General features: G+C 50.3%; 1 protein-coding gene across 2 annotated transcripts in view; it reads left to right on the plus strand.

Annotated features, from left to right (window-relative positions):
• The window catches only part of SLC13A3 (solute carrier family 13 member 3), a 73,615-nt gene that overhangs the window by 27,756 nt on the left and 27,784 nt on the right, over positions 1 to 18,075 (plus strand). The window contains exons 2-5 of one of the 2 annotated variants that reach the window (XM_027070255.2): positions 299 to 564; positions 2,804 to 2,964; positions 12,988 to 13,054; positions 16,300 to 16,470. In XM_027070255.2, coding sequence (XP_026926056.1) covers positions 299 to 564; positions 2,804 to 2,964; positions 12,988 to 13,054; positions 16,300 to 16,470 — 665 coding nt within the window. The remainder of the gene's footprint in view (positions 1 to 298; positions 565 to 2,803; positions 2,965 to 12,987; positions 13,055 to 16,299; positions 16,471 to 18,075) is intronic. The other variant, XM_053199872.1, reaches the window with a different exon arrangement.

Consider the following 18,075-nt stretch of genomic DNA (forward strand, 5'->3'; position numbering starts at 1 on the left):
TACCAACTAAACTATGTTCAGTCTTCATGCTCATCTCGGCGTCTACTTCTAAAACGACGGAGTGTTTTGTTTAATCCTCAATAGTCCTGTAAAATGGACAGATGTCGCTTCCCCCTTGCACACTTGAGCAAAATGGGGCTCAGGTGATGTTATCTGTTCAAGGCCAAAGCTCTGGGCACTCACGCTCTCCACAGCCTCCCTGAGGAACATGCTCTGATGGGCGCTGCCCCGGGACGTCTTCTCGCCCTGCCGCCTGGGGCTCCGCTGACCCCTCCTGAACTACATCTCCCCCTTGCAGGAAGGCCGCTGCCTGTTTGTCATCCTGCTCATGGCGGTGTACTGGTGCACGGAGGCCCTGCCCCTCTCGGTGACAGCCCTGTTGCCCATCATCCTCTTCCCCTTCTTGGGCATCCTGCCCTCCAACAAGGTCTGCCCCCAGTACTTCCTGGACACCAACTTCCTCTTCCTCAGCGGTCTGATCATGGCCAGCGCCATTGAGGAGTGGAACCTGCACCGGAGAATCGCCCTCAAGATCCTGATGCTCGTTGGGGTCCAGCCAACCAGGTAAGAGGGACCGCATCCCTTGGAGCCCAAACCCACCCTTCCTGGTCTGGTCCGGTCACCCAGGTCAACAAGCTTATTGTGTCCCACCTGCCATTGACTCATTCAATCCCCGGATGTTTCGAAAGTCAGACACAGTGCTGGGCTCCTGGGTGGCTCTCAGAAGTGCATGAGAATCACCTGGGGAGGCCACTTGAAATGCATACCCCGGGCCCCACCTGGGTCCAGTAGTTTTAGAGAGGGCCATTTTAGCAGTGTGACTCAGGCCACTGGGGGCTGAATCCCACCTTTCCTGCTCTGGGAAATGACTTCACTCCTCTCTCTTTGCCTGTAAAGTGAAGGTATAATAGCTTAGACCTGTAAGAGTGCAGTAAATCCTGGCCGATATCATCCTACTTTGCTATTTAATAGCCCAGATGCCAAGGCTGGTGGGGAACGGGGGACAAGATGGCCTTGGAGAGATAGGGTGGGAGGGTCCATTTCTGCAGGGCCTCAGGCTCCCTGGTTAGGATTTGAACTTTTGTTCTAAGAGAAATTAAACGACCTTTAAATAGGGTTTCAGGGGTGCCTGGGTGGCTCAGTCGGTTAAGCGTCCAGCTTTGGCTCAGATCATGATCTCGCTGTCCATGAGTTAGAGCCCTGCATCGGGCTCTGTGCTGACAGCTCAGAGCCTGGAGCCTGTTTCAGATTCTGTGTCTCCCTCTCTCTCTGCCCCTCCCCCGCTCATGCTCTGTCTCTGTCTCTCTCAAAAATAAATAAACATTAAAAAAATTAATAAAAAAACCCCACACACATTTATGATATAGTCCCATATGCACTCCTTTACAGTAAATGATAAGATCTAGCGACTGACCTAATAACAACTACAATAACTCCCTCTAGTCCCAGTGTCCGTGATAGTCCAAGATGTTCGTGACTATTACGGCATGATATGAAAATATCTGTGATCCTAATTGGCAACCGAGTCCCAGGCACTTCTGCTCCTATTGAATTTTGTTGCCTTTGTCTATCCCCAAAGGAAATACTTGATTTCTATTAGATATTAATACAATAAAGATGCACCTCCCCCTCATTTCTATCCTGAATTTTATCCACACTGGTCATGAATCTCTGCTTTAAAGAGTTCTAAGGTGGGGAATGACATGACTAGGTTTGCATGAAAAAAAACACGCACAATTCCTCTAGGCTGCCGCGTGGAGAGCAGACGAAGAGGGAGACACTGGATGCAGCCTAGTTAGGAGAATGTTCTGGGTGTCCAGACGAGACAGGGTGACGGCTTGGACTGGGGTGATGGCAGTGGAGATGAGCTTTGGAAGCTCTTTGGTTGATAAAGTAGCCGGGGGTAATGGTTAGGGAGAAGAAGGTTCTACGTAACTCCTAGGTTTCTGGTGTCGACTGTGTGTCCAGCACTCTGCCCGACTCTGTAACTGTGTTTCCTCATGTCTGTGGGAGAGAGTCTAGCTGTAGAAGTGATTCCAAGAAGTGATTTCGTTGTCAGAACAACGAAAACGGTGTGACGCTAGTCCAGAAATAGATTTTTACATGCCGCCTAACATTCTAGAAGAAATCTCAATCGGTGGAGGAAGGAAAGGATTATTCAGTAAACGGTGAAGGTTGGAATAACGGGCTTATCCTTTGAACAGAAAGAAACTACTTAGATCTTGCTTCGTACTATCCATCTAAACAAATTCCAGGTCGATTAAGAGTTCAATGTGAAGCGAAAAGATCATGGAAGTCGGATTCCTGTGGGTGGGAGGGGCCAAGCAGTGGCAGGCAGGCAGGGGGTCAGGGCCTGTCTGGGTGTGCTGGTGAGTTCAGGGGAGTCTGAGGCGGTGCCTGGTAAGAAGGGGAGGGGAACTGGGAGAGGAGGCTGGCAAAGGTGGTTTGAGGGGTTACGGTGGATGGTCTCGGGGGCGAACCAAGGCAATTTTATTCTGTAATGGAAGCCACCAAGGACTGGGGGACAAAGGGGAGAAAATTTCAGGGCTGGGTGTCTTTGGACTATTTTGCCTGGGGGACCCATGGCCAGGTGAATCCGTGGCCACGTGGAATCCGTTTCCTTAGACCTGAGATAAGGCTGGCGAATGGATCTGGTCCCCACTCGGTCGCCTGGCTTGTCCCCTCTGGGCCTTGGCTTTCCGTCGGTAAAACAAGTGGCTGGATTCCTCAAGGTGGCAAAGTGGGACCAGAGGACCTCCTGGGCCCCCGTTCTGGATGCGTCTCTAACTCCCTCTGTTCCCAGGCTCATCCTGGGGATGATGGTGACCACCTCCTTCCTGTCCATGTGGCTAAGCAACACCGCCTCCACTGCCATGATGCTGCCCATCGCCAGCGCCGTCCTGAAAAGTCTCTTTGGCCAGGAGACTCGGAAGGACCTCGGCCAGCAGAGTGAAGAGAACGCAGGTGAGGCTGTGGAAAGGCACCGGGGCAGCCCCCCGACCCAGCACGCAAGAGTGGGAGCAGGGTGTCCAAAAGTTGCAGGGGAAGGTGAAGCAAACGCACTTGCTGAGCATATATTATGCGCCGAGTGTTTACATAATAATAGTAACTGACAATTAGAGAAGTCAGACCTTGACACCTTTCTTTCTTTAATTGCATTCACTGAGTGCTTACTGTGTACCGAGTGACGAGTTCAACACTTTGCCTACACTGTCTCTTTTACCTCTCAAAACAACCTTATGAAGTAGTTACTATACTTACGCCTGGCTTCAGAGCATTTGAAGAGATGCTCAGCACCGCTAATCCCCAGAGAAATGCAATGTGCACAGACCCTGTAACCCGGCGGTTTTGCTCCTGGATGCACACGCCAGAGGAGTTCCGATGCAGGTCCACGAGGGGACAGTTGGGATGGCGCTCACTGCCTCGTACTCTGTGGTGGGGTGACTTGGTAGCCACGTGAATGCAATCACCAATAAAGGGGAAGGTGAAGTGCGTGCTGTTGAGCCCCATGCTGCTTTTAGGAGCAAAGAATTCGTTCTAGAAACGGATCTCACAGAACACAGTTGGGATTGAAAGAAGCCAGAATGAGAGACAGGAGACAATGCCATTATGTAAATTAAAACTTCACGCAAGGGGCCACTTCGCAAGAACATAAGCGGATGAGAGACTACAGATTAAACACATCAGCACGGTTGCTCTGGGAAGGATGGGAGTGGGAAATGGGAACCAAAGGGACTAAATAAAGAAGTAAATAGGGACGCCTGGGTGGCTCCGTCGGTTAAGCATCCGACTTCGGCTCACGTCATGATCTCACAGTTCGTGAGTTCGAGCCCCGTGTCGGGCTCTGTGCTGACAGCTCAGAGCCTGGAGCCCGCTTCCGATTCTGGTCTCTCTCTCTCTCTCTCTCTCTGCCCCTCCTCTGCTTGTGCTTGCTCTCTCTCTCTCTGTCTCAGAAATAAACATTAAAAAAAGAAAAAAACGAATAAAAAGAACAAAAGAAATAAAACAAAAGAACGGCCTTGTACAATAAGCGGTGAGAATGGGATGTGATTCACTCGAATGCTGGAAACTGTGTTCTTAAGAAAATACAAGTAGCTGCTGCATTCTTAGATGACTAACCAAGGGCTCAGAGAGGGGAAGTGAATTCCCCAGGACACAGCAGATGAATGGCCGAGCCCAGCCTTGCACCCTGGCAGTCCGGTTCCAGAATGTGCTATCTTACCCATGGGACCAGCTGCATCTGTGAGAATGCAGGTAAATGTCTACTTGCAAGTGGCTTGAAAAATAACAGTTTATTTTCCTCAAATACCAAGAAGTCAGGTGGAGTGCCTGGGTGGCTCAGTCAAGATGATTTTGGCTCAGGTCATGATCCCAGGGTCGTGGGGTCAGGCTCCCTGCTCAGAGTGGAGTCTGCTTGGGATTCTCTCTCTCTCTCCCTCTGCCCTTCTCCCCCACTCACTCTTTCTCTCTTTCTCTAAAATAGAGAAAGAAGTCAGAGAGAGGCAAAGACAGGATTGATTGATTCAGAGACACAAAGATGCCAGGACTTTTCACTGGCATCTCTGTGATTCCCTTGATCTTTCCCTCCCGGTTGCAGCAGCTGCCCTCTTCTGTCTGCTTTAAAATGTCTTCCTTTTTGGGGCGCCTGGGTGGCTCAGTCGGTTAAGCGGCGGACTTCGGCTCAGGTCATGATCTCTCCCTCCGTGAGTTGGAGCCCCGCGTCGGGCTCTGTGCTGACGGCTCAGAGCCTGGAGCCTGTTTCGGATTCTGTGCCTCCTTCTCTCTCTGACCCTCCCCTGTTCATGCACTGTCTCTCCCTGTCTCAAAAATAAATAAAACGTTAAAAAAAATTTTTTTTAAATAAAAAATAAATAAAATGTCTTCCTTTTTATTTACATAAATGCAGTTTAAAAGGAAGCTTTAAACCAGTTCATGTGTGGACAGAAATCTCTAGTTCATCCCCAATATTGAGTCTGTCTTTGCTCTGTTAGTGATAGAACCCCCCCCACATGGGCACGTGGCTTTGGAGAGAAAAAGCTCAATTTCCTGGCTGCCCTTGCAATGAGGCGTGGTCACGTGACAAAGTTTGACCAATGGTATGCGAGCAGGATGGTGCCTGCCGCTCCCGGGTCCTGCCCTTCCTGCCCTCCACTCCTGCTGGCCGGAATGGGACCTGACCGAGAGATGGGGTGGGAAGTGCCACCTGGGAAGCCACATGTTGAGTGACAGATGGGGGAGCTTGGGGTCATTCTTCCCGGATAACACAACCAACGCCGTTCGTGAACCCCTGGGCTCTGAGTGCTAGTTGTGTATTTTTTGAATACGTGTTAAAATTAATATATGTGTTAATAATCTAAACAGTGATCCGTGTACCATCTAAGTTCATCTTGTTTACTGTGGTATGAGTCTCTGCCTATGATGCAGTGAGGGGTTTTGTTTATTTTATTTCCACATCGGCCCTGCGAGCTAGGCACGATGAGAACTACCTTCCCGGTGAGGTTCAGAGAGGTGAGGTGACAGGTCCAGAATCAATCACACTGTTGGTAAAGCAGCAGAGCCGGGATCTCTGCAAGGTCAAAATCTTCCAGGTGGAAGGGAAGAGATGTTCTACAACAAGAGTCAGAAAACTTATTGTGGGGGCGCCTCGGTGGCTCAGTGGGTTGGGTCCGACCTCCGTTCACAGTCCGTGAGTTCGAGCCCCGTGTCGGGCTCTGTGCTGACAGCTCGGAGCCTGGAGCCCACTGCAGATTCTGTGTCTCCCTCCCTCTCTCTCTCTCTCTCTCTGCCCCTCCCCTGCTTGCACTCTGTCTCTCTCTCTCTCTCTGTCTCAAAAATAAATAAAAAAATTTTTTAAATGTTTTAAATACATTTTTAGAAAAAGAAAACTTACTCTGTAAGCGTCCAGATAGTAAATATTTCAGGCTTTGCTGGCCACACCATCACTACTGCTCAAACTCTGTCCTTGCAGAGAGAAAGCCTCCACAGGCAATATGTAAATAAGCGGGTGTGGCTGGGTTCCACTGAGATTTTATTTATGGTTGCCGAAATTACAATTTTGTGTAATTTTTACATCACGAAGTATTAGGCTTCTGCTGACTTTCTCCAGCTGCTTAAAAACGTAAAAACCAATCTCCAGGCGCCCGGGTGGCTCAGTCAGTTAAGCGTCCGGCTTCGGCTCAGGTCATGATCTCACGGTCCATGGGTTCGAGCCCCGCGTCAGGCTCTGTGCCAACAGCTCAGAGCCTGGAGCCTGCTTCGGATTCTGTGTGTGTGTGTGTCTCTCTCTCTCTCTCTCTCTCCCTCTCTGCCCCTCCCCTGTGCACGCTCTATCTCTCTCAGTCTCTCAAAAATAAGTTAACGTTAAAAAAAAATTTTTTTTTTTTTTACACTGTAAAAACCATTCTCAATTGGCAGGCAGCGGGCCAGAGTCAACCCACGGGCCACAGTCTGCTCACTTCCACGGCTTCATCGGTTTTCGGACTGTTTCCCTTGGGCGTTGGGCTTCCAGAGAACTGCCTCACGGTCACCCTGGAATGGTGACTCAGCTCCTTCTCCGACTTCTACCCCACTTCCTCTGTTTTATACGCTGGGCTTCCAAGGAACGATCACAGATGTTTCCTGAGCACTTACTTCAGGCCAGGGTTCTTGGGGGCCTTACATCTGAATGACGTAGAACCAGCATTGACTCCATTTAGCAGATTGGCAACCGAGGAAGCAATTTAAGAAAAGAGGCTAGAGTAGCCTCCAAGGTCACACAGCTGCACAACAGGGGCTCTGGTATTTTGAATCTTGGCTGGCTGACTTCAGAGCTTGGACTCTTAACCTCTGCTAGTGTGTCTTGTACACAAGATTTTTTTTTTTTCCCCAAGAGTTTGGTGGCCAGGAAAAAAAAAAAAAAAAGAGAGAGAGCCATTTCCTTCGTTATAAAGATGGAAAAATCTGAGATCCAGGAAGGGGAAAGGACTTGCCTACAGTCACACACAGTGTTGGGTGCAAGGCGAAATCCAGAATCTTCTCCCATATGCTGTAGGATGTCAGGAGGTAGGAGACCCTGGGAAGCAGGGGCAGATAACTACTTTCACAAGTGGTAGGATCAGAGAGCAGGACTGATTAATGATCAGCCCTGAGTCCTAAAGGAAGGCTAATTCCAGTGCAAAGAGAGATGTTCCCTTCCACCCAGTCTCTGTGGCCTGTCCTGGTGGCAGGCCATGAGTGAGGACAGCGGAGGAGGGAGTGGAGACTGTTAGTGGGCCAGGACGGGGGGGGGAGCAGGCTCCTGGGGGACCTAGGTCCATGAGGGACACCCAGAGCAACCACAGAGATGATAATATGAGCTCTCATTTCTTGAAGACCCACCAGCCAGACGTGGTGCTTAATTTTTCATACTCGTTAGCTCATTTTATAACAGTACCAAGAGGTAGGTGAGCCTCATTTTACAGAGGAGGACACTGGGGTTCAGGGAGGCAAAATGATTTGCCCAAAGCAGCGTGGTTAGTTAGTTGCTGAGCTCTGTCTGAATCTAGAATCTACGATTGTAAAAGACGAGGCTGGCTTACGATCCTTCAAGATAACGTCATTCAAAAAGCAATGTTTTAGGCTAGGTTAAGCACTGCCCTCCTCTTTCACTCCTCATTCACGAGGTCAGAAGCGGGAGGGGGGGGGGGGCTTCCGAGGCCCTTTTCTCATCTGTGAAATGAGGACACCTCCCATTTCGTACATATCGTTGGGAAGCTGGCATGAGATCCGAGAGCCTGGCGCACAGGATGTGGTTGATACATGGCGGTTGTATAAAAATCACTAAGATTTCCAGGAATAGGGGAGGAGCGGGTGATACGACCCTACCCCTTGGTGCACCTTTAAGTTTCCTTGAACCTCTAGTGGAGAGGGATTTGTTTGTTACCCGTCTCCTCCACGGACCCAGAGCCCCATGGCGGCTTGCGTCAGTCTTTCCTGTTGCCGTGAACAACCTACACGGGTAGAGTGTTGTTCACCCAGAACGCTGTTTGGCACGTAGTAGGGCTTCAATAATTGTGTGGCGTTAATGGATAAATGAATGAATGGATCAGTTACGTCACTGTTCTTTTTAAGTTTTTATTTACTTATTTTGAGAGAGAGAAAGAGAGAGAGGGTGCAGGGGAGGGGCAGAGAGAGAGGCGGAGACAGAGAACCCCAAGCAGGCTCTACACCGTCAGCGCAGAGCCCGGCATGGGACTCGATCCCACAAACCGTGAGATCATGACCTGAGCTGAAATCAAGAGTTGGACGCTTAAGCGACTGAGCCACCCGGGTGCCCCAGTCACATCACTGTTCCAAACCTCAGTGGGTTTGGAACCTCCTCCATAAAATGGGGTATGAATACTTATTACCCAGACTGTTGCAACTGTTAAATGAATTAATGGATGTCAACCTGCCCAAGCTTGGGGGGCTTTGATACAAGATACCGAATTTGATACGAGAACTCTTTCCCGAATATCCCAGGCTTCAAGAACATGCTATCCACACACAGTTGGCTGTGCCAGGTGAGACCTGCTAAGAGCCAGGTGGGTGCTGTTGGAGATGGAGCGAGATTCAAGAGGTGGGGGATCAGCGGTCCTGGGAACAAGCCTGACTCTGCCACTGACCCACTGGGTCATCATGATCCAGGCTGTAAGCCGCCTCTCCGGGCCTCAGTTTCCCCAGATGAAAGGAGGACGGGAGAAACGGCCTAGCTCTCCCAGGCTCTTCTGAGGCTGCTGCAAGATTGCAAATGGGAAAGTTCTTTGGGTCCCTCAGGGATTGGTGTTATTTCGGCAAGACCTCACATAAGCTCCAAGCTCCTAACTGGCCAGCCATTTTGGAGACTTGGCCCCCACTGGCCGATTTGTGCATGGTCACCTGGATCACTGTGGTCACAGGAGGCACGGGGGTGCACCCTGGGTAAATAGTTAAGAACATTCAGCATCTTGGTTTTTTGTGGTGTGTGTGTGTGTGTGTTTTTCAACTGCATCCTCGTGGGCTTTATTATCATCACGCTTATGAGGAAAATGATGCTCGGCATATAAGTTTTTCATCTTGCTGACTTGTATAAAGAGGTAAAACTCCTTCCTTATCTCGTGCGCTATACTGATGATTGCTGTTTACTGTTGTACCTGCACAGCTTTCTTTCTCTGCCTTGCCAGTAGCAGGTACGGTCTCATATTGGGGCCCCCCAGCTCAGTTGCTGGTGGCCACCAGCTTCCGTAGGTGAGTGACAGGGGCCAGGTGGGGACTGTAGCAGACTGCCTGCGAGCACAGGCCCCTCGGAGGGTGTGGGCAGCCTCTGGAGGCCACAGTCTCCCCCACCTATAACTTGGGGTGAGTGTTTTCAATGCTGGCCGCACAAAAGAATCAACTGCTGAGCTTTTAAAAAATACCGAAGCCCAGGTTCCTCTCCCAAGCTGCTAAACCAGAGCTTCTAGGGTGGGGCCTGGACACTTCTAGGAAATTCTGCCATTCCTCAAGGGTGCCCAGAGCTGCCTTGGGTTGTGCCTGAGATGTTAGCGAGCTCTGCTGAGGTCTAGATGCCGTGGGACAGCTGTGGTCCCAACCCAGGTAGGAAGTGAAGGGTACAGAGGAAGGTCGAGGTGAGTCGGGGCTGGGGGGTTGCTGGGTCCGAGTTCTTCATGTCTGGCCTTGCCCTGGGGAGCGACTTTGCCCACGATCGTAGGTGTCTTATTAACGGCCCTGACCTCCTGCTTCAATGCCCTGGCCTCTGGCCCCGCTCATTGGATGTGGTGGTGTGCTCCAACATAGGAGCCTTGGAACCCTCATCCCTGTGGCCCAGGGTGAGCCGATCTGCATTCAGCCTTTGGACCTCTGCTGGCGATCAGCAGGCCCAGCCTTGGTAAAATGACAGTCAGCTCCCACAGATCCCACTCCCTGTAAATACCAACAGGGAAGAAACAGCCCAGCGCGGAGAGGGGAAGGGACTTCTTCCCCAAGCCACACAGTGAAACAGGGAAAGAGCTGGGGCTGGAGTCCAGACCCTTCCTCCCAAACACACATCTGCAGTTAAACAGCTGGAGTTTATTCTGGTTGCCCCAGTGAGAGAGAGCACAAGCCACCAGCAGCCGTGATGGCCTCCGTCAGACGCGTTACAAAAGACCTCTCATGGGCTGTGGGCTTTGGCTGAGGCATTTGTGGGCGTCTAAGGAACCTTGCTCTAGATTGAATGACATCAGGAGTCGGGGGCAATTCTACAGGTAAAGAAGTAGCAGCCATTCATTCGGCAAGAGAGGGTGTGCTTGGCATTTTGTGGCGGCAAGTGGCTTTGTGCTGTGACAAGATTATGCAGTGTCCTTGCTGTCTCACTTCATCAAGTCTCAGAGAGTGACTCTGTCTGATGTTGGCAAAGTGTAAGATGATTTAGCTCCAACAAGAGAACACATGGCAAATCTGGGCCAGACCAATTCTGGACGTCAGGGGCCGCTTTCTTATTCTTTCTCAAGAGTAACCCACATTTACTAAATCCTTGCTAGGGCTCAGATTCCTGGTAAATTCTTTCAGTTGGGATCTGGTCAACTTTGGCTCACTACATCTAGCCCACCTCCTGGTTTTTTTGTGTGTGTGTGTGCAACCTATGAACCGAGCATAGTTTTTATATGTTTAAATGGTTGAATAAATCAAAAGAATATTTTGTGACATGTGACAATCGTATGATCTTCAGATTTCAGCGTCCAAAACTAAAGGTTTAGCCACACATATTCATTTATGTATTGTCTGTGGCCATTTCATGGCAGAGTTGAGTACGACAGAGACGTATGGGCCCCCCAAAACTAAGATATTTACTGTCTGGTCCTTTACAGAAGAAATGTGCCAATCCCTGCTTTATTTGTTTATTTTTGTGTTTATTTTTGAGAGAGAGAGAGAGAAACAGGGTATGAGCAAGGGAGGGGCAGAGAGAGAGAGAGAGGGAGGCACAGAATCTGAAGCAGGCTCCAGGCCCCAAGCTGTCAACACAGAGCCCATTGTGGGGCTCGAACCCACGAGCCATGAGATCATGACCTGAGCTGAAAGCAAACGCTTAACTGAGCCACCCAGGTGCCCCACCAATCCCTGCTTTAAATGGTGTCTTAGTCCATTCAGTCTGCTCAAACAAAAATACCGTGGATTGGGTATTTATTTCTCATAGCTCTGGAAGCTGGGAAGTCCAAGATCAAGGTGCCAGCAAATTTGTTGTCTGGTGAGAGACTATTTTTTGATTCGTAGACGGCCGTCTTCTCTGTGTCTACACACGATGGAAGAGGCAAGGGAACTCTATGGGGCATCTGTTACAAGGGCACTAATCCCATTCGTGAGGATTCTGTGCTTGTTACGTAATCACCTCCTAAGGGCCCCACCTCCTAGTACCATCTCAGTGGGGGTCAGGTTTCAACATATGAGGCTGGGGGAGATGCAGACATTCAGTCTATAGCAAATGGGTCAGCTCCTTAATCCTCTTGACAACTCTAGAATTATTACTTCCATTTTATGAATTAAAGAACTGAGGTACAGCGAGACTAAGAGATTTTTCCAAACCCAGGTTTCTCAACTTCAGCACCGTGACGTTTTGGGTGGGATGATTCTTTGGGGGGGGGGGGCTGACTTGTGCATAGGAGGACGTTTAGCAACGTTCCTGGCCTCCACCCACTAAATGCCAGTAACACCCCCACACCCCCACTCCCACTCCCAGTTACGACAGCCAAAAATGTCTCCAGACGTTGCCCAGTGTCTCTCAGAGGCAGAATCGGCCCCAGTTGGGAACCACTGCTGTAAGCTTGCATCGTAAGCGATGGATCTGTGATCTGAACCCAGAACCTGTGTGTTCGGCTCTCCGTCACACCCTCAATGCCCAGGGATAGGTTCTCTTGTTCTTGGTGATGGTTTCAGCTACAAAAAATCTTAATCCCTGCAATTGTTCTTGTCTCCAAAACACTATTGAAGGCTTCCAGGGAGACTGACCTATTAGGCAAGGGGTATCTTTAAAAGGAAGTCAGATCCTGTCCTGACTCCCCTTTGCTCAAACACTCCCCTGGCTCTGCTCACATCTGACTCGACGTAAACGCCGAAGTCCTTACTGTGAGCCCCAAGACCTCCGCGTGACCCAGCCCACCTCCTGCCCCTGCTCGCTCACCCCCGCTCCTTCCCTCACCTCACCTGCTGCCACCCTCTCCTTTACTTAGGCCCCTCCAGCCCCAGCCCCACTGCTCTCCCTTCTTCTCAACACACCAGATACATTCTCACCTCAGGGCCTTTGCACTTGCTGCTACTGTTGCCTAGAATCCTCTTCCCACGGCTCTTCCCATGACTGGCTCCTTTTTTCTTCTTCTTTTTTTTTTTTTTCCTCTTGGCTCCTTTTATCCTTGAGGTCTCAAATCAGCTGCCATCAGCTCATGGTGTCTTCTCAGTTGACTTGGTCACAGCCGCCCACCTGCTCCCCTCCCGACTCGGCAATCACTCTCCATCACACCACCCACTTTCTCCTACATCCCTACCTGAGATGTTCTTTCTTCATTGCTTGTCTGTCTCCCCTTCTGGAATATAACCTTCCTGGGAGCCGGGAGCTTGTTCTACATTATTCACCGTGTACTGCAAGCTCATAGCCAATAGCACATAGTAGGTGCTCAACAAATACTGAATGAATGAATGAATGAATGAATGCATGTATGGGAGAGCAGGGTGACTGACCCATTACTTAGAGCTAGTCTTTCGTAAACATCCCATTGCCAATGGCAGCTCAGGGGAGTCCGGAGCTGAGTTACCGGTCGTCTAGAGGACTTGCAGTGTAACCCCCGTCCACAGGCCCCAGGACCATCTCCGAATAGGAATAGGTGGGACGGAAGGATGGAATCTCAGGTGCCTTTTTGAAAAGTTCAATTAACGGTATAGGAGGGGAACCCGAAGAAGCCCTTTCCGCTGACGACGTGAGAATAGGAACACTCCTATCCACTCACCACATTCCACTAAAGACGTCCTGTTCTTCCCTCCCAGCTGCTGTGCGGAGAAACGGGCTGCACGCGGTGCCCACGGAGGTGCAGTTTCTTGCTGGCACGGAAGAGTGAGTTCCCGGTGCACTCGATAGAGGACCCAGTGCTTGATCCGAGGAGATGATGACCAAGAATTCAGTGCTGCAAGCAATTCTCCCCCAGCCCCCACTTTCTCCAAATGACCTAGTGCCCAAGTTTCTACCACTCATCCCTTTGGCTTAGGCCAAAAAAAAAACCCCAAACAAACAAAAACCAGTGCAAATGTGGACGGCAAGGGCAGGGGAGCACATGAGGTCCCTAGAGGTCTGGTGCGGTGGCGCATCTGAGAGGAGGGGCCAGCCGAGCGGGAGCACGCGGCTACGAGACGGTCAAGGAGGAGAAGCACGCAGACAGGGGTCAAGAGGCTCTAAAGGCAAAAGTATCCTAAGAGACGATCACAATCCTCACAGCTGTGTGACTAAGGAAGCCTCTCCGCCTCGATGGCACGTTTAGTGTCCGATGTCCTTTGTATTTGGCAGTGTGCTTAAGAGCTTGGGGTTTGGGAGCCCTGCAGACCTGACTCTGGATCTGGTTCTGCGGCTCGCCGGCCGTGTGATTGGGACAAGTCAGTCAGGTTGGTTTCATCCACCAACTGGGCGTGACATTGGTACCCACCTGAGAGGGCTGTTTTGAGATGAAATCAGCTAACGTCGATCAAGTAGGTCGCCAGGCCCTACGGGCACAGGTAGCGCTTGTTGTTAATGGCATTGTTCCCTTGGTTTGTTGGCGATGAAACGGCAGGAAGTAAAGTCGCCTGCTCAAGGCATTGCTTGGCACCAGTCAGGTCTGTTGTATGCATCCAACAAATATTTATAGACAGCTGAACAACATGAGGCACCGCCGGAGATGCAGCAACAGGCAAAAATCCAGCCCTTGTGGGGTTTACATACCAGGGATAAGACACAAACATATGAGTGGAATTCATAGTATGTCAGATGGTTGGTGAGAGCTACGCAGGGGAACAAAGCAGGAGAGAAGGCCGGGGGGAGGGTGGCCTGCGGGGTGTGAAAAGGCAGCTTTAAAACAGGTGGTCAGAAGGTGACACTTAAGCAAACACCTGTAGGAGGTGAGGGTCATGGGGGCCCCATGGGAAGAGCGGTCTCAGCGGAGGGGCCGGCAGGTGCAAAGGTCCTGAGAGTCCAAAGCGGCCAGGAAGCCAGTATGGCTGGTGGAGTGGATGGCAGCAGTTGGGGTCCGAGAGATCACTTGTGTGGTGGTGGAGAGGCAGACCGTGAGGGACCTCCTAGGCTAATGATGTAGCCTTGACTTTGAACGAGAGGGGAGCCAACGGAGGCTTTTGGCAGAGGAGAGACATGATCTTATGTCTGATTGTCTTATTCTGTGGCCTCCGCTCCTTCCTGGCACCATATCCGGGGGCTTTGAGTCCAGCTTTGAGATGTGGTTTCTGTGAGTGGCCCGGCCACTCACTAATACATGCAACCTAGGAATCTGTGTGGGCCATCTGCCCATGCAGAGCTTGTGCTGAATCTATGGGAAAAGACTCAGTCCTCATTCCTCTAGAACTCTGTGTCCACTGAATGAACACCCCATCCATTGGATGGGGGCTCCATATCCATTGGAGTGGAAGTCCCCTCTCCGGGCCTTAGTTTCCCCAACTGAACAAAGAAGTGCTTGCACAAGGTGAACCCTAAGGCCCCTTCTGCTCTCATTCTCATCGTGAGGCTGAGTCTGGTCCCCTAGGCCTGGGGACCCACAGTTCCTGCCAGGACTTTCACCCTGAGAAGTCAGGCCATGACATCAGTCTCCAGCCGCCTCTTGTCTTCCCTTCCTTTTAGACCCCAAATCACATTCCAGTTGCCTTCCAGATAAGGGGCTTCTCATTAGCAATTAAGGCCAGAAGATATTTGAAGTATCTTTGATTCCTTAAAAAAAAAAAAAAATTGATCTGTTATAGAGGGACAATTGTTAATGTCATTCATTTAGAAAAATTTTATAATTGCACAATGAAGAAGAATACTCTTTTTTTAATGTTTATTTATTTTGGGGAGATACAGAGAGACAGTGTGAGCAGGGGAGGGGCAGAGAGAGAGGGAGACACAGAATCCAAAGCAGGCTCCAGGCTCCGAGCTGTCAGCACAGAGCCTGACGTGGGGCTCAAACTCATAAGCCGTGAGATCATGACCTGAGCCGAAGTCAGATGCTTAACCGACTGAGCCACCGAGGCACCCTGAAAAAGAATACTCGTAGACAAAAAGAAAGACGTACCCAGCATCTCGGTCCCAAAGACAGATTAAAACAGTTAAGGGAATACTATTCTAGACTATTTCTGGATGCCTCTCTATGTACATAAATGCATTTTTAAAATAAAAACGTTGATAATGCTGCATATGCTCTTATGTAACCTGCTGTCTCACTTAATGGAACGTGGTCAGCATCTTTTCACCTCAATAAATTGATGGCAACGCCATTATCTTTTAATTATATAATTAACAATTCTTAAATTCATTCTTTCCCAATCCTCTTAACTGCACCAGAAAAACAACCCAGAAAATATAAAGAATAAAGGAGGGAAAAAATTCCATAATTTCATGCCCAAGAAAGGCACCTTAAAAATAACTTTGTGTATACCATTCTAAATTTTTCTTAATACTCACGTATTCATCAAATATATGAATATTTTTAAAATAAATTAAGCAGTTACGTACCCTTTTTCACTTTATATAATGGACATATTTTATCCTAATAAACATCTGTCTAGATCATGTGGGGGGTTTTTTGTTTTCGTTTTTGAGAGAAAGAGAGAGCACTAGCAGGGGAGAGGGGCAGAGGGGGAGAGAGAGAATCTCGAGCGGGCTCCACAGTGACGTGGGGCTCCATCTCACGACCCTGGGATCATGACCTGAGCCGAAATCAAGAGTCGGACGCTCGACCGACTGAGCCACCCAGGTGCCCCTAGCTCATCATTTTTAATAGCTGTGTTGGTGTTCCATCCAGAAAGAGGATCATTTTGATCTATCGAATCCCCTTTGGATGGAGATTAGGGTTGTTTGTAATGTAAACTATATTTAGTGCCGTGGTGAACTCATACCCATGCCCGAGGCACCTGCCCAATTATTTCTTTGGGATTAATTCTGAAAGTAGAACGTTTGAGCTGAAGGGTTGCATGTCTTTAGAGGTTTTCCATGCCTGTGCCAAGCTGCCTTCTAGAAAGACCACTTAGTTCTCCCAACCCAAGCGATACTTCCCCCCCGCCCCCCCAGAAGGCCAGAAATTCTGAAACGTGTTCTGAATGGCTTCTCTTTGGGTTTGTTTAAAGCAAAGACTGCCCTGAGGCGGAGGCTCCCTTGGACTGCAAGAAGGAGGGGGAATACCACAGGAACATCTGGAAGGGTTTCCTTATCTCCATTCCCTACTCAGCCAGCATTGGGGGCACTGCCACCCTCACGGGCACGGCCCCCAACCTCATCCTGCTTGGCCAGCTCAAAAGGTAAAGGCAGGTGCTCCACGGGGCACGGGGGTCTCTGCTCCTCCCACCCCTCCTCCTCTCCTTCACTCAACATTCGGGGAAATAGGTACCGAATGCCTTCTATGGGCCAGGCTCTGGGGACCCAGCAGTGCACAAGCCCAGAGAATGCCCCGCGCTGGGGAACTTCCATTTTGGTGGTGGAGACAAGCAATAAAGGAAAAGGCAGCTGGACACATATGCAACGATGTGATAAGTTATGGAATCAAATAAAGCGGGAGAAGGGTGCGGAAGGGACAGGAGTGGGTGCTATTTTACAGAGGCTGGTCAGGGATGTGCTGCCTCTATAGCAAGGTGACATCTGGGACCTAGAAGTTATGTGAGCACAGGAAGGAGGAACATTCCAGACAGGGATAACCGGCGTGGTCAAAGGTGAAAGGCACAAAGACCAGGAGCGCAGAAGGCAGAGGGGAGGGAGTGTGGGGCGACAGAAGGTGAGTTGTTAGGACCCCAGCTTTTGCTGCCAGTGAGATGGGGAGCCCAGTGCAAAGCTGAGAGCGAAGGAACGACATGATGTGACATCGGCTTTGAAAAACCAACCCCGGGGCACCTGGGTGGCTCAGTCAGTTGGGCGTCCGACTTCGGCTCAGGTTATGATCTCACGGCTGGTGGGTTCGAGCCCCACGTCGGGCTCTGTGCTGACAGCTCGGAGCCTGGAGCCTGCTTCAGATTCTGTGTCTCCCTCTCTCTCTGCCCTTCCCCTGTTCATCCTCTGTCTCTGTCTCAAGAATAAATAAACATAGGGGCACCTGGGTGGCTCAGTCGGTTGAGTGTCCGACTTCAGCTCAGGTCACGATCTCATGGTTCGTGGGTTCGAGCCCCGCGTCAGGCTCTGCACTGACAGCTCAGAGGCTGGAGCCTGCTTCCGATTCTGTGTCTCCCTCTCCCTGCCCCTCCCCTGCTCATGCTCCGTCTCTCTCTGTCTCAAAAATAAGTAAAAACATTACAAAAATTTTTTTTTGTTTAAAAACCAACCCCACTGGGGGCGTTGGGCTGTGGCCATGGCTGTGGCCGTAAGGTCCCAGGAGAAGCTCTGTAACCAGGCCCCCGGGCCAGCAGTGGAGCGAGCCCTGCCAGGAGCTAGTCTCCCCATTGCCGGAGCTGTTCCAAGAGTGGCTGGGTGGCCGTCTGTCGGGGCGGGAGAATAAAAGAGAAGGGTTCTCAGATGGCATATGACTTGTCAACTCCGTGATCCCAAGCCCCTGGGTTTGAAGATGTAAGCAACCCCAGGTATTGCCAGATTCCGTTCCTACGATGTTCAGATTCCAGGATCTGAGAGGCGAGGATTCTAAGATCCCTCTGCAAAGGGAGGGAACCTCAGACGTTCATTAGTCCACGTGAAAGCACTTGGCAAACACACACAACAGACGTATTTAATATTCAAATGGCCCCAAGTGCGGGCCAGCTCCCTTACCCGGTACTCAGTCCAAGAATCATGGACCTCCTGAGATGATGGGGGAAAGCCGGCTGTGATGGTCTTCCAGAGAGGAGGTTTGCTATCACTTCCCATCAAAGTGGTTTTCGTGGGAAATTCCGAGCACACCTGTCTTTTAACCCCCTAAGCCAATT

Source organism: Acinonyx jubatus, chromosome A3 (assembly GCF_027475565.1).
Source record: "Acinonyx jubatus isolate Ajub_Pintada_27869175 chromosome A3, VMU_Ajub_asm_v1.0, whole genome shotgun sequence".
NCBI classification, from domain to species: Eukaryota; Metazoa; Chordata; class Mammalia; order Carnivora; family Felidae; genus Acinonyx; species Acinonyx jubatus.